Source organism: Primulina huaijiensis, chromosome 4, assembly GCF_012295235.1.
Source record: "Primulina huaijiensis isolate GDHJ02 chromosome 4, ASM1229523v2, whole genome shotgun sequence".
NCBI lineage: Eukaryota > Viridiplantae > Streptophyta > Magnoliopsida > Lamiales > Gesneriaceae > Primulina > Primulina huaijiensis.
Window position 1 is genome coordinate 3,554,762 of NC_133309.1, and position 12,170 is coordinate 3,566,931.

Below are 12,170 nucleotides of genomic sequence, written 5' to 3' on the forward strand. Positions count from 1 at the left end.
ATATACTAAAATTTCAAGATAAACAAACAAGTCAAGAACATAATTAAGTTCCAAGTTAACATCAGGATCTAAGCATAGCAACCAAAGTACCCTTCCAAGATTACCATTTATTCGAATCAAGAAGTTCGTCTCAAGTCCAGGCTTCTAACGTCGAATGCACGCCGATTAAATGACTACCAAACCTGATCAAAACTCAAGTTCTGTTCCATGTTTAATTGTGTGCCCGTGCAACTGCGATGCAATGAATAATGCATCATTGCGGACACGATTACATGTGCTCAGCTTACTTGCTGTTGGTGGGCTGCGTACATTGGATAAGGAGTCTCCCCGTATACATACATGGTTGGATCAGCAGCATATCCGAAGCCATCGAAAAATGGTCCCCTGTAGTGTGCCCTGCTCAATTGATTCCCATAGTCAGATCTCGACTGCAGACAAAGGACGTGAATAAACACAAGATTTTGACCAAAAGTAAGCAAAAGATCAATTTGGTTCCCTAGGAAACGTGAAAGGCATAGAGTGGTTCTCAACAGGCGGCAACCTTGGCTTGTCCCACAGCATACTCTATGAGCAGCTCGACTCTGCCCTACCATTGACACTGCAGGGATAGTGTTGTGCTTAAAAGAGCCTAGGCGACTCTACTGAATGGGGTACGCCATGCAAAAAATACGAAGATAACAAGAATTGATGTTTCCTAAGAAACGAGAGAGTGAAAGGTGAATTTATTATACCTAATTGCTAGCTATCCTAATATTATACCGATTTTAATTTGATTCGGTTTTCATCGGTTATGAAAATTAATTCGGTCGCTTCGGTTACCGCTTCGATTCGGTTTGGTCAGAAACCGAACCGACCGAATGCTATCCCCTAGTATTTTTTAACAAAAAAATAACATTTGACAAATTTTTTTGAACCTTTGTCAAGTTGAGAGTCAAAACTAAGATGTATACTAGTAAAACTACTTGTGAATAGCTTTAAGTAAAACTCAATTCCAATTTGGTATACACAACATATTATATCTATTTGATTATAAAATACGAAAAAAAAATTAAAAAAAACTATGTAAAAATTATGCTATATATAAATATATTATTTTATTAATTATTTTTTCAAACCCAAAAATTATGACATCAATTAATTACCAATAAAAAAAATTAATAATTGAATTTATTGTACTATATATATTTGATTGGGAAGTTGGTGAAAAAATCCCCAATCAAAACATTTTTTTGGGTTCACTCCCTACTCACAAAATTGTGGTATCATGTGGAAATGTGGTACACTTCATGTAGAAATGTGGTACTAAAAAAATACCCAGGGACTGAACAAAAAAAAAACGACGGCTGAAGACTGAAGGCCAATTTCTCGATTTGGGGGGTCAATGGTTATAATAATAAATGGAAAATAAACGTAGTTGTCGAACGACGACATAAGTCCAATCAATCAGTTAGCAAACAACTTGTTTATCAAGAAAAGAGTTGCCTTCCAAGCTTTCTCGAGTCACCTGACTTAAAGATTAAGAGAACTTTTCATTTCATTTAGCCTCTCATATAATAGTATCATTATTAGATAGGGATTGATGGGTCGTCCCCGACCAATCCACCATTCAATCGGATCTACTTATCGTATTTTTGTCCTTCTTTGAAGCTATGAGATCGACATGTGAACAAGATAAATCCAATGAGATAATTGACCTTCTTGATTTTATTCGTATTCTGATCGAAAAAAGACCAAGTAAAAATTAGACTTTCATCTCCATCTAACAAAAACAACTCGTCAAAAACTTGTGTGAGACGGTTTCACAGGTTGTATTTTGTGAGACAGATATCTTATTTGGGTCATCCATGAAAAAATATTACTTTTTATGTTAAGAATATTATTTTTTATTGTGATTATCTGGAGGATTGACCCATTTCACAGATAAAAATTCGTGAGACCGTCTCACAAGAGACCTACTCAAACAACTCTGTCACGTCCTTCCACTAATGAATTTCATTGTCAGGCTTGGTCAGCTTTCAGCTATATGATTTCATTATCATATCAAAATAAATGAAAATATAAAGTTATTTTAAGAAAGTAAAAAATTTATGAATTATTAGATTAAACTTCAAATCGGATAAGTTAAAAATTTTTATTTTAAGGATATCTTTGATTTTTGGAATATAATATAAATTATATCAGTTNAAAAAAAGTAAACGCAAAAATCCAATTTAAACACGAAAGTGATCCGAGTTCTCTAAAAAAAATCCAAATAATTTCTGGGTTCGGTACGAGGGAGTTTTGAGTTTGAAGAATATGCGGTTCGATTATGGAATTGTTCCCTTTTTTTTCCCTCAAGAAATAACTCTCAGATGTAGGCTGATTCTTGTTTCTTGATCTCTGAAATATGTCCTTTTCCTTTTCAACACGCTTGCTTTCTGGGTTCTCTTGCTCTATCTCATCTTCCTTGAATCAGGTATGTTTGATTCACTTGCGGAAGTTCTGTGTTCTGTGGATGTTTGTTTATTTTTATTTTTCCTTTTTGGGTTTGTTCAGCATGCCAGTATCAATGTCGATTGGAATAGGAAAAACCCAATTGCTGGTTATGCTCGCGGATCCCTATTTATGTATTGAGTTCTTGGCTTTTGTAGTTTCCTGGTTTTGTTATCAAAGGTCGTGGATTGATTTGTTAAATTCAATTGCTTCACTAGGTTGTTGGTTTGTTCTGGTACTACTTGAATGAAGCGTCATACTGGAATAATTTGGTGTTGTGTATTCTGTAGACTTTCTTGGTTTAGGAATATCGGCAACGTTTGATGACAATTATTATAGTTTATGTTGCTTGGCGTACTCTGTCTGATACTTACTCTGAACGTTGTTGATCGTGCGGTGTCCGACACTTGAACGTTCTTGTAATTTACTTGACATTTTCTGGGGATTGTGTGAGAAGGGAACATTTTTGCCTAGATCACTCTGTTTACACAAGGACTCTTTATGCATAACTTAACTGTGTTAAATTAAGATATTCATTGTTCTATACATGTATGTCTTTTTAAAGATTGTCAGCAGTATTCCGACTTGGAGATGTCTGTTGTGCAGTTGTTTCTTGCGGATTGAAGTCTCTGGCAACATTACGAAGCAGAAGTTAACTTATTTCAATATTCTACAATGGGGCCTGACAGACAGCCTAGTGGTTTACTAGATACTCTAAATATGGAGACAGTTAGGACTATTTTCACTCACACATATCCATATCCGCATCAGCATTCACGGCATGCGGTCATTGCTGTTTTTATTGGTTGCTTATTTTTCATATCCTCCGAAAATATGCATACGCTTATCCAGAAGTTAGACAGCAACATTAAATGGTGGTCGATCTATGCCTGCTTGCTTGGATTCTTCTATTTTTTTTCTTCTCCTTTTATAGGGAAAACAATCAAACCGAATTATTCTAATTTCAGTCGCTGGTAGGCATCCCTTTTTGAGCTATTTATTTTGTTGAATATCATAAAATCTGATTATTTAAGAAGAAACTAAAACGTAAATCTAACGAAGTTTGATGATGATGGTGTTTTACTTTGTAGGTATATAGCCTGGATATTGGTGGCTGCCTTATATCACCTTCCTAGTTTTCAATCGATGGGAGTTGATATGAGGATGAACCTATCTTTGTTTTTAACAATCTATTTATCTTCCATTTTATTTCTTCTTGTTTTCCACGTAATATTTCTTGGCCTCTGGTATGTTGGACTTGTTGCTCGTGTGGCTGGAAGGAGACCTGCAATACTTACAATTCTTCAAAATTGTGCTGTAAGTTCAATGAGCGCATCCTGATAAAAACAAACTTTCTTGGATCTTATTTCTTGACTTATTGTCGTGTAGGTTATAAGTGTAGCATGTTGTGTATTTTATAGCCACTGTGGTAACAGTGCTATTATGAGAGGCAAGACATTTGAAAGGAGGTTCTCTGGCTGGTTTACTCGATGGAACAAAGAAGAAGTGAATACATGGCTTGCAAAATTTATACGTATGAATGAGTTTAAAGAAGAAGTTTGCAAATCTTGGTTTGCTCCAGTTGGTTCTGCCAGTGATTATCCGTTTCTGTCCAAATGGGTCATTTATGGAGAGGTATGGCTTATTCTTTTGATATTTAGCTGCATTTGAATTGAAGTCTTTGATCCGAGAAATGTATTTGGAGTGTTGTATTTCAAATTAATTCATCAATTAAAGATTGAAATCCAATGTTGTGATAGAAAAAGTAACTTGAAATTTTAACTAAGGAATTTCAAATCCATGGATTTTAAAATATCCAAGCAAGTCGCTTGCTACAGATTTGAAATCCCCCGCATTTATATCTTTTATCCAAACACACATTTATGATTTTCTTATCATAATTGTCTATGATCTTAACTGGGGCTATGTGTTTGCATTCATCTTGTTTCAGTTAACTTGTAGTGGTTCTTGTGAAGAATCACCAGATGAAATTTCTCCTATATATTCATTATGGGCCACTTTCATAGGCCTCTACATGGCAAATTATGTTGTGGAGAGATCGACCGGGTGAGAGTCAACTAATCCCTTGCTTTTCTATTTCATAAGTTGTATTATTTTGCTTTCGCCTCCAGTTTGTTGTCTTCAAAGGTCCTCATACAGATGCAAGAAAAATTATGAGCACCGTGGATTTATATTACCGTTCATATCTTTCTTTCTATGATAAGTGTTGGCATTAAGTTTTTTCTTTCATCCAACTTTATAACTTAGGAGGCGAGTGCATTTTCCTTTCATATCTTTCTTTGAGAAGTGTTGGCCTTTAAAGTTTTCCCATCCAACTTTATGTAGCTTAGGGGGTGAGTGCAAGAGTCGCCAATCTTCTTGGCATCGTTGCATTATTTTTAAGATACTGATGTGCTTTGTTTGCTTCTACCTTTTCTTGCTGCCTTAAGATTGAGTGTGCAAGGTTTCAAATAGTAACTAACATGATAATTATTCAAATGTTGTTTCATCAACTCCTTTTTAATGAAGTCAAGTTCTAATTGATTAAATTCTCTATGTCGATCACATTCTCTAATCGATAGATGGGCTCTTACTCACCCTGTATCACAAAAAGAATTTGACAAGTTGAAGAAAAAGCAAATGAAGCCTGATTTCTTGGAGATGGTTCCTTGGTATTCGGGGTATGCCCACTCTCTCTCTATCTATCTTTATTTCCATAGCATCCTCAGTCATTGTAATTTTTCAGTTTCTGTAATGCAGGACATCTGCTGATTTATTCAAGACAGTTTTTGACCTCCTTGTATCAGTTACTGTGTTTGTTGGACGCTTTGACATGCGTATGATGCAGGTATTTGAAAGTTCATGTTCATATTATTGATGCTCTTATCGAAATTTATTCATCATCATAAGTTTCACTTTGCACACTCAATGCAATTTCGTTTAAAGATTCTCTCAATGAAGGATCTAATTATTGAAGAAAGAGCTATAAGCTGAATGTGTTTTAGTGAAACTCTCGTCTTTTTCTTTAAAAAAGTATATCTTCTTGATTCTCATAATTAGTTTTATTGTGTATTCTGCAACATGCTGTTATTTTATGTTATTATACTAGATATGGTGCCTTTTTTTTTGTGATATCCCATTTACCCTATTGCTGCAGGCTGCAATGAGCAGGGCTGAAGTTGGAGGGAAGCATGAGGATCTTTTATATGACCAGTTTAGCGAGAGAGATGAATTATGGTTTGATTTTATGGCTGATACTGGTGACGGTGGTAATTCTTCCTATAGCGTTGCACGACTTCTTGCTCAGCCCTCTGTAAGAGTTTGGAGTGATGATTCACCGATTATGCTGCCCCGTGGTAACCTGCTCCTTATTGGAGGTGATCTTGCGTAAGCTCGATACCTTGTCTTTCCTCTGGTAGTATTTTTTATTATTGTTTTTTAAGTGTGTGACGATGAAGGGAACGATTTATCTCGTCAAATAGGCAGTGATTTAAATAATTTGATTATTTTCCAAATATAATTCAATGAGTTATTCGTTAGTCTCTAAGTTTTGATGTCTTTTGAAAGGCATCAATTGACCTTAAAGGACCATTTGCGTTGGTTGTAATCTAACAATGACTGGTATCACTTGATGCATCTAGTATAACTTGTTAGAATATCTCTTCTTGTTTTTTTAAAAAGGAGTGGTGCTATTTTCTTTTAAGCTGGCTGTAATTTTTGTTCATACACCGGAAAGATGCCATCTATTCTTCGATCAAGTATTGACTTGATGCCTCACGATTGTGCCTCAATCACCACTTGCGCCAAATGTTCCATTTTGCTGTTACTTTGGTTAAAATTCTGCTTCTGAAACCAAGGACTTAGAGACCCAAATATATTCCAAGACCTTCAGTAAGGATCATCATTAGATGTAACTAGCATGTAGAACAAATAACTATGAATTCAACGAAGCAGCTATCAAGTAGTTAGCCATAACTAAAAGGCAGAACTCCAAGTCAAGAACCAGACATAATGGAGAGTCACCGTACCTGCAACCCTGCCTAAAGAAGAAGTTACCCTCTCCGTGTCTCGAAAAAAGGTCATCCTCTTCCTCATAGCAAACCGCGAGCATTCAGTAGAACTAAGGAGATCTTGAGATGGAGACTGGAAATTAGTCCTTGTAATAATTGAGTTTGAGGATGTTTGCCCACATAGATGGATGAGATCAAAAAGTGCTTTGACTGTCATTTTAGGTGAATTCATTACCTGGAACAGGTAAAGCGCAAAGCTTTTTAATTGCATCAAACCACTTCCTGGCAAACGGGCTTGACTATTCCACCCCAAGGTAGATTCATGGGCTTTCAGAAGTAAACCATGGAAAAAATGACTTTAGCGTGCTAAATGTCGTTCCAAGACACGAACCTGGAAGGTCTTTTTGGCGAAACCAGTTATACCTTGGACTGCACTCACACTGGCAGTGGTGCTGCTGTTCTAAATAGTGAAGCTGCTTCTGACCTGAGACCTTTTCATACAGATCAGGAAAGAAACATGATCATCTAGTGAGATGATAAGGTGACTAACTTTAGGCTTGTATTTGATCGGGGATGTAGACAAAAAAAGGTCATGCAGGCATCTTGATAGAAATCAGCTGCGATGTGCAGGGGATATGGGGTCTTCTTGTCATAGAGAAAATGTCATCGGAGCCTGTCATAACATTACCCCCCACTGTATACCTACGATGGGTAAATCCACTTCATGAGCAGAAAATGATCTTAGGTAGCAAGGTAGAAAGCCTACTGTTAAACATTTTGGACATGATTTTGTTCGTAACGTTGCAAGTCTAACTCATGATTTGAGCTTGCTAACATATTCATAAACAAATCTTATAAGCAGAATCTGAGTTCGCAGGCTTAGTCTGGATCCGTTTATGTTGTGCTTGAGTTCAATGTTTTGTAATCAAGTTTGAGCTGATAAAATTTCATGAGCTTGTCTCATTCGTACTCCTATTATAGGTGAAGCTTTTGGGCTAAAGAGAACCTCTTAAAATCTAGAATTGCTTCCCATTGATCCCCCTTGACAAATTCCCGATAGTTTTGGGGGAAAAAATACTGAAAACAGATCTGCACCTGCGCAACACTGTTGGGGTTTGTGCCAAATAAAAAGCATGAATTTGAGTGAGTTCATTCAAAGAGGGTGGTCTCAGAACATCCAGTTATCCTCTTGAGACAAGTTGCTAGGTATTTGGTTAAGTGAACGATTTAACAGATCAGGTGTATAATCACCAGAAGGTTGGATAAGTAAGATATAGCAGATTGGATATCTTCAGGCAATGAGATCCACTAATCTGCATTTCTATCTGCCTTATATCTAATGGTTAAACGTACTCATTGACGAGTGGTCGCTTAAAAGGTAAGTGTTCTATAATAATGTCAATAGACACATTAAAGTAATTTTATCTGTCAAACAAATCAGATTGTGCTATGTTCCTGAGACTAGCACCTTTGGCTCATGTGACGTACCAGATTCTCTTTTGGAGGTGACTCTTGCAAATTTTTGAGGTCATAGCAGTATTTGCAAAGTAACTGTACAAGGTGTTATTTCAGAATCCTGGAAAGCACTTTCCATGTCACTTAACCTTCTCAGAACAAAATGCCAGTTAATATGAAGGGCAGGCAATTTTTTTAGTTTTGTCTTCATCAACAATGAATACGTGTGCCTTAGATGCTTTTGGATATTGTACTTGTTTAATATCAGCATACCTGATGAAGGGTTTTAACTTCATTGTAAGGTAGATTAAGTATTGAATTTCGTGTTTTTTATCCAGGTATCCCAATCCATCTGAATTCACATATGAGAATCGTCTTTTTCGTCCCTTTGAATATGCTCTGCAACCTCCAGTTTGGTATAAGAAGGAGCATATAGCTATAAACAAACCGGAATTGCCTCATGGGTTGTCGTCTTTGAAACAGTATGATGGGCCTCAGTGCTTTCTCATACCTGGAAATCATGGTTTGTTTCGGTTCTTGGCCTGCACTTTGGGCTTCTTCCTATATTCCTTTTTGGTACCATAGGCATCTTCTGTTTTTTATCTTCTTTATGCTCTCCGTCGTTTAATTTCTCTGTATTAATCGATCTTTTGCTCATGAATATGTAATGTAGCCAAGCATCTTTGTGAATTTTCAGATTGGTTTGATGGGCTTCAGACGTTTATGCGATATATTTGTCACAAGAGCTGGTTAGGTGGATGGTTTATGCCTCAAAAGAAAAGTTATTTTGCCCTTCAGCTACCCAAAGGATGGTGGGTCTTTGGTCTTGATCTTGCTTTGCATTGCGATATTGATGTCTACCAGTTCAAGTTTTTTTCAGAATTAATTAAAGAAAAGGTAACTTTTCTAATTATCTAGATTTAGTTGTCCTCGTGCTGGAATACTGAAATGAATCTGAAAGTGAATGTCTTTAGTTGTGTTGCTGATACTTTAATTAAGGTTATGTAAACACAACAATGTGTTAGGGTGCTTTCCTTCAAATATATGCACATATAATGATGTGAAGAACAATGTGTGATCCACAATTATCTAAGTTTGGTGTTTGAATTAATTAATTACAAAGTTTCACTGGACGTGTCGGTCACTTTAAGTTACAGTTCACCTATGGTCTCTGGTTTGGATTAGCAGATTTTGGGCATCATCCAACATCTTAATTAAGAATTTATCATAATATCTTATCCTTGATGATTATATTAACATACGATTTCTGAAGGTTATGAAATTGGACCTGGAGAAAATTGTATCTGATGCTCCCTTTGATTTTGTATTATGTACACGATATCAGGTGTCTGTAAATTAATTCTGCTGATGGAACTCTTCAAATAGGTGGCCCTTCTAAGGGTAGTTAATTTGTAATCACCTAGTAAGAAACATAAGATTGTTATGTATCGTGTTATTGCCAATTTTTGCTATTATTTTAAATGGTGGATTGTTAGTTTGCTTTTTATGATTGTTAAGGGAACTAATTCAACGCAGAAACTTCCATCTCAGCATTGTCCGAGGTCTTTCTTTACTTTTTCTTATTTGTGTTTTAGGTTGGAGACTCTGATTCTGTGATTATCATGACCCACGAACCTAATTGGCTTCTTGACTGGTACTGGGAAGACACGAGTGGAAAGAATGTTACCCATCTGATATGTGACCATTTGAAAGGAAGGTGTAAGCTCAGAATGGCAGGAGACTTGCATCATTACATGCGCCATTCATTTGTGCAGTCAGAGAAGCCCGTACATGTGCAACATTTACTTGTTAATGGTTGTGGTGGGGCATTTTTGCATCCCACTCATGTCTTTAGTAATTTCAACAATTTATACGGGACTACGTATGAAAGCAAGGCATCTTACCCTTCATTTGAAGACTCAAGCAGGGTGCATCAGCAGTTTTGTGATACAAACTATGTGTAAATTGCTATCCTTTTAAATCATAATTGACACTAGTTATTGGAATTTTGGTGCAGATTGCTTTAGGGAATATATTGAAGTTTCGGAAGAAAAATTGGCAGTTTGATACAATCGGTGGCTTTTTATATTTCATCTTGGCCTTTTCCATGTTTCCACAGGTAAACATTTGACAACATTATTACAATATACTCAATATATGCATGTCTTACCGGTTTCCTTTCTTTTTCTAGTGTAAGCTAGGACATATGTTACGAGATGATACATTTTCTGGCCATCTAAGAAGCTTCTTTGGCACGGTATGGGATGCTTTCATCTATATGCTGGGATGGTCGTATGTATCATCAGCCGGCGCTTTTTTATTGTTAGTTATTGCCATCACCTTTGTGCCCTCAAAAGTGTCTCGAAAGAGAAGAATAATAATTGGCATACTCCATGTGTCTGCGCACCTGGCTGCTGCGTTGATTTTAATGTTGCTTTTGGAATTGGGGATTGAGACATGTATCAAGCATAAATTATTGGCAAATGCAGGTGATAGTTTCATAATCAATAAATTAAGATTTTTTTTTTCAAAGAAAGAAATTTGCATGTGTATCTGTGGGATATTTTTTCTTTTAATTTATTGATTCAGTTTTCGATTCGTTTATGCATATACCTGTTGAACTTTGTCTAACCATCAACCATAAATTTCCGTCGCATATTTTAAAATTTCTATTTTTGACTAGCTGTTCAACGATACCATGCTCACATTTCCATTGATACTTCATTGATGGGTACCCATTGTCACCTAAGCAATTTAAAATTTCTCAGGTTATCACACTTTATATGAGTGGTATCGATCTGTTGAGAGTGAGCATTTTCCGGATCCAACAGGCCTCAGAGCACGCATGGAGCAATGGACTTTCGGCCTATATCCAGCATGCATAAAGTACCTGATGTCCGCTTTCGATGTTCCTGAGGTGAGAATGCTTTGCTGACTCATTACTGCCTTGGATTTTTATATGCCACACACAACGATATGCGAAGGGCATTGATTTATGTTAAATTTCAAGGTTTATATGTATGCTCCAGGTTGGCAAAAAAAAGGACTCACGGTCATACTTCTTTCCCAATCTGTAATTTTATCTTTTGCTTTATGTCGACCAATTTTCAGGTGATGGCTGTCACCAGGAAGAACATCTGCAAGAATGGGATGGATTCACTTCCCCGAGGAGGTGCTGCCATTTATTATGCTTCCGTCTTCCTTTACTTCTGGGTCTTTTCGACTCCCATCGTGTCATTGATTTTTGGAAGCTACCTCTATATCTGCATCAATTGGCTTCACATACACTTTGACGAAGCATTCTCGTCCCTGCGAATCGCTAACTACAAGTCATTTACACGATTCCACATAGACCCGAAAGGCGATCTTGAAGTCTTCACCCTTGCAGTCGATAAAGTATAAAACTAATGCTGCACAGTTTCTGACAGTTGAGTAAATATGAAATCTGAATTCCCAGCTTAATCTCCTGAGTTTTGCGCAGGTTCCAAAAGACTGGAAGCTGGATCCTAATTGGGAGGGAGAGTCGAAACAGCCACAAAACCTTAGCTACCTCAGAAAGCATCCAAGCAAATGGCGATCTGTTTCCTCTCAGCAGGATCCTGTTAACACTGTAAGAATCGTCGACCGCTTTGTCGTTGAACAAACAGTAAAACCTGAAGTAGAGCCAGTTAATGGATCAGTAACTCACTGATATAGGAAATGTGATTTGTAACATTAATGTAAGGTGTATGGTTTAGGAGCAGCTAGGAGATTTATTTTGGGATAAAGTATTAAGTAGGAAGTGTAAGAAAATATTGATAATAAACTAAAAAAACCATAGGAAAAAATGAACCCAAAAAAAAAAAACCAGAGATATTTAATTTGATGTCAACTATGTGTCTTCTCAATTTTCTCCCATCTTTATGGAGGCCTATTTTTGAAAATGCCAAGTAGGGTAATATTAGATTTTGCTTCGATCGTTGATGGTAATAGTACAATTCAAATATTTTTAAATTGTATATCAGTCAAAGTGTCATGATTCGATCGTTCTATCCAGCAGAGACAATTATTGTACATCAACAGTATCACATGTCAAGTAATTCACAAGAGTTTTCAGTGTTGAATACTGGATCTATTTATAAATAATGAAATGTAATATATGGTAATAAAATAATATTATGTTTTATATGATTTTTGAAGCTGATATAAATTATAGATTATTTGCCTACAATAAATACCCATGGAAATAAGAAA

At 36.3% G+C, this 12,170-nt stretch overlaps 1 protein-coding gene across 3 annotated transcripts; it reads left to right on the forward strand.

Moving 5' to 3' along the window:
* The first annotated feature begins 2,187 nt into the window (after positions 1-2,187).
* LOC140975254 (uncharacterized) lies at positions 2,188-11,816 on the forward strand. Of its 3 annotated transcripts, none has more exons than XM_073438853.1 (16): positions 2,188-2,455; positions 3,079-3,446; positions 3,564-3,789; positions 3,862-4,107; positions 4,424-4,539; positions 5,055-5,153; positions 5,233-5,320; positions 5,630-5,859; positions 8,276-8,460; positions 8,635-8,834; positions 9,533-9,865; positions 9,955-10,056; positions 10,129-10,426; positions 10,706-10,854; positions 11,049-11,333; positions 11,419-11,816. In XM_073438853.1, the coding sequence occupies exons 2-16, from the start codon at positions 3,148-3,150 to the stop codon at positions 11,626-11,628; spliced, it is 3,066 nt and encodes a 1,021-aa protein (XP_073294954.1). In that variant the 5' UTR covers positions 2,188-2,455; positions 3,079-3,147; the 3' UTR covers positions 11,629-11,816. The 3 variants fall into 3 exon arrangements, with proteins under 3 accessions (XP_073294954.1, XP_073294955.1, XP_073294956.1); XM_073438854.1 differs by having other exon boundaries at positions 2,188-2,353; XM_073438855.1 differs by lacking the exon at positions 2,188-2,455 and having other exon boundaries at positions 3,223-3,446; positions 3,894-4,107.
* Positions 11,817-12,170: the final 354 nt, after the last annotated feature.

Bases quoted from the DNA above. Each gene is read 5' to 3' on its own strand.
- LOC140975254 (XM_073438853.1), top strand. From the start codon at position 3,148: ATGGGGCCTGACAGACAGCCTAGTGGTTTACTAGATACTCTAAATATG. The intron at 5,154-5,232 runs GTATGCCCACTC...TCTGTAATGCAG, and splicing joins ATGGTTCCTTGGTATTCGGG to GACATCTGCTGATTTATTCA. The intron at 10,427-10,705 runs GTGATAGTTTCA...AAAATTTCTCAG, and splicing joins TAAATTATTGGCAAATGCAG to GTTATCACACTTTATATGAG.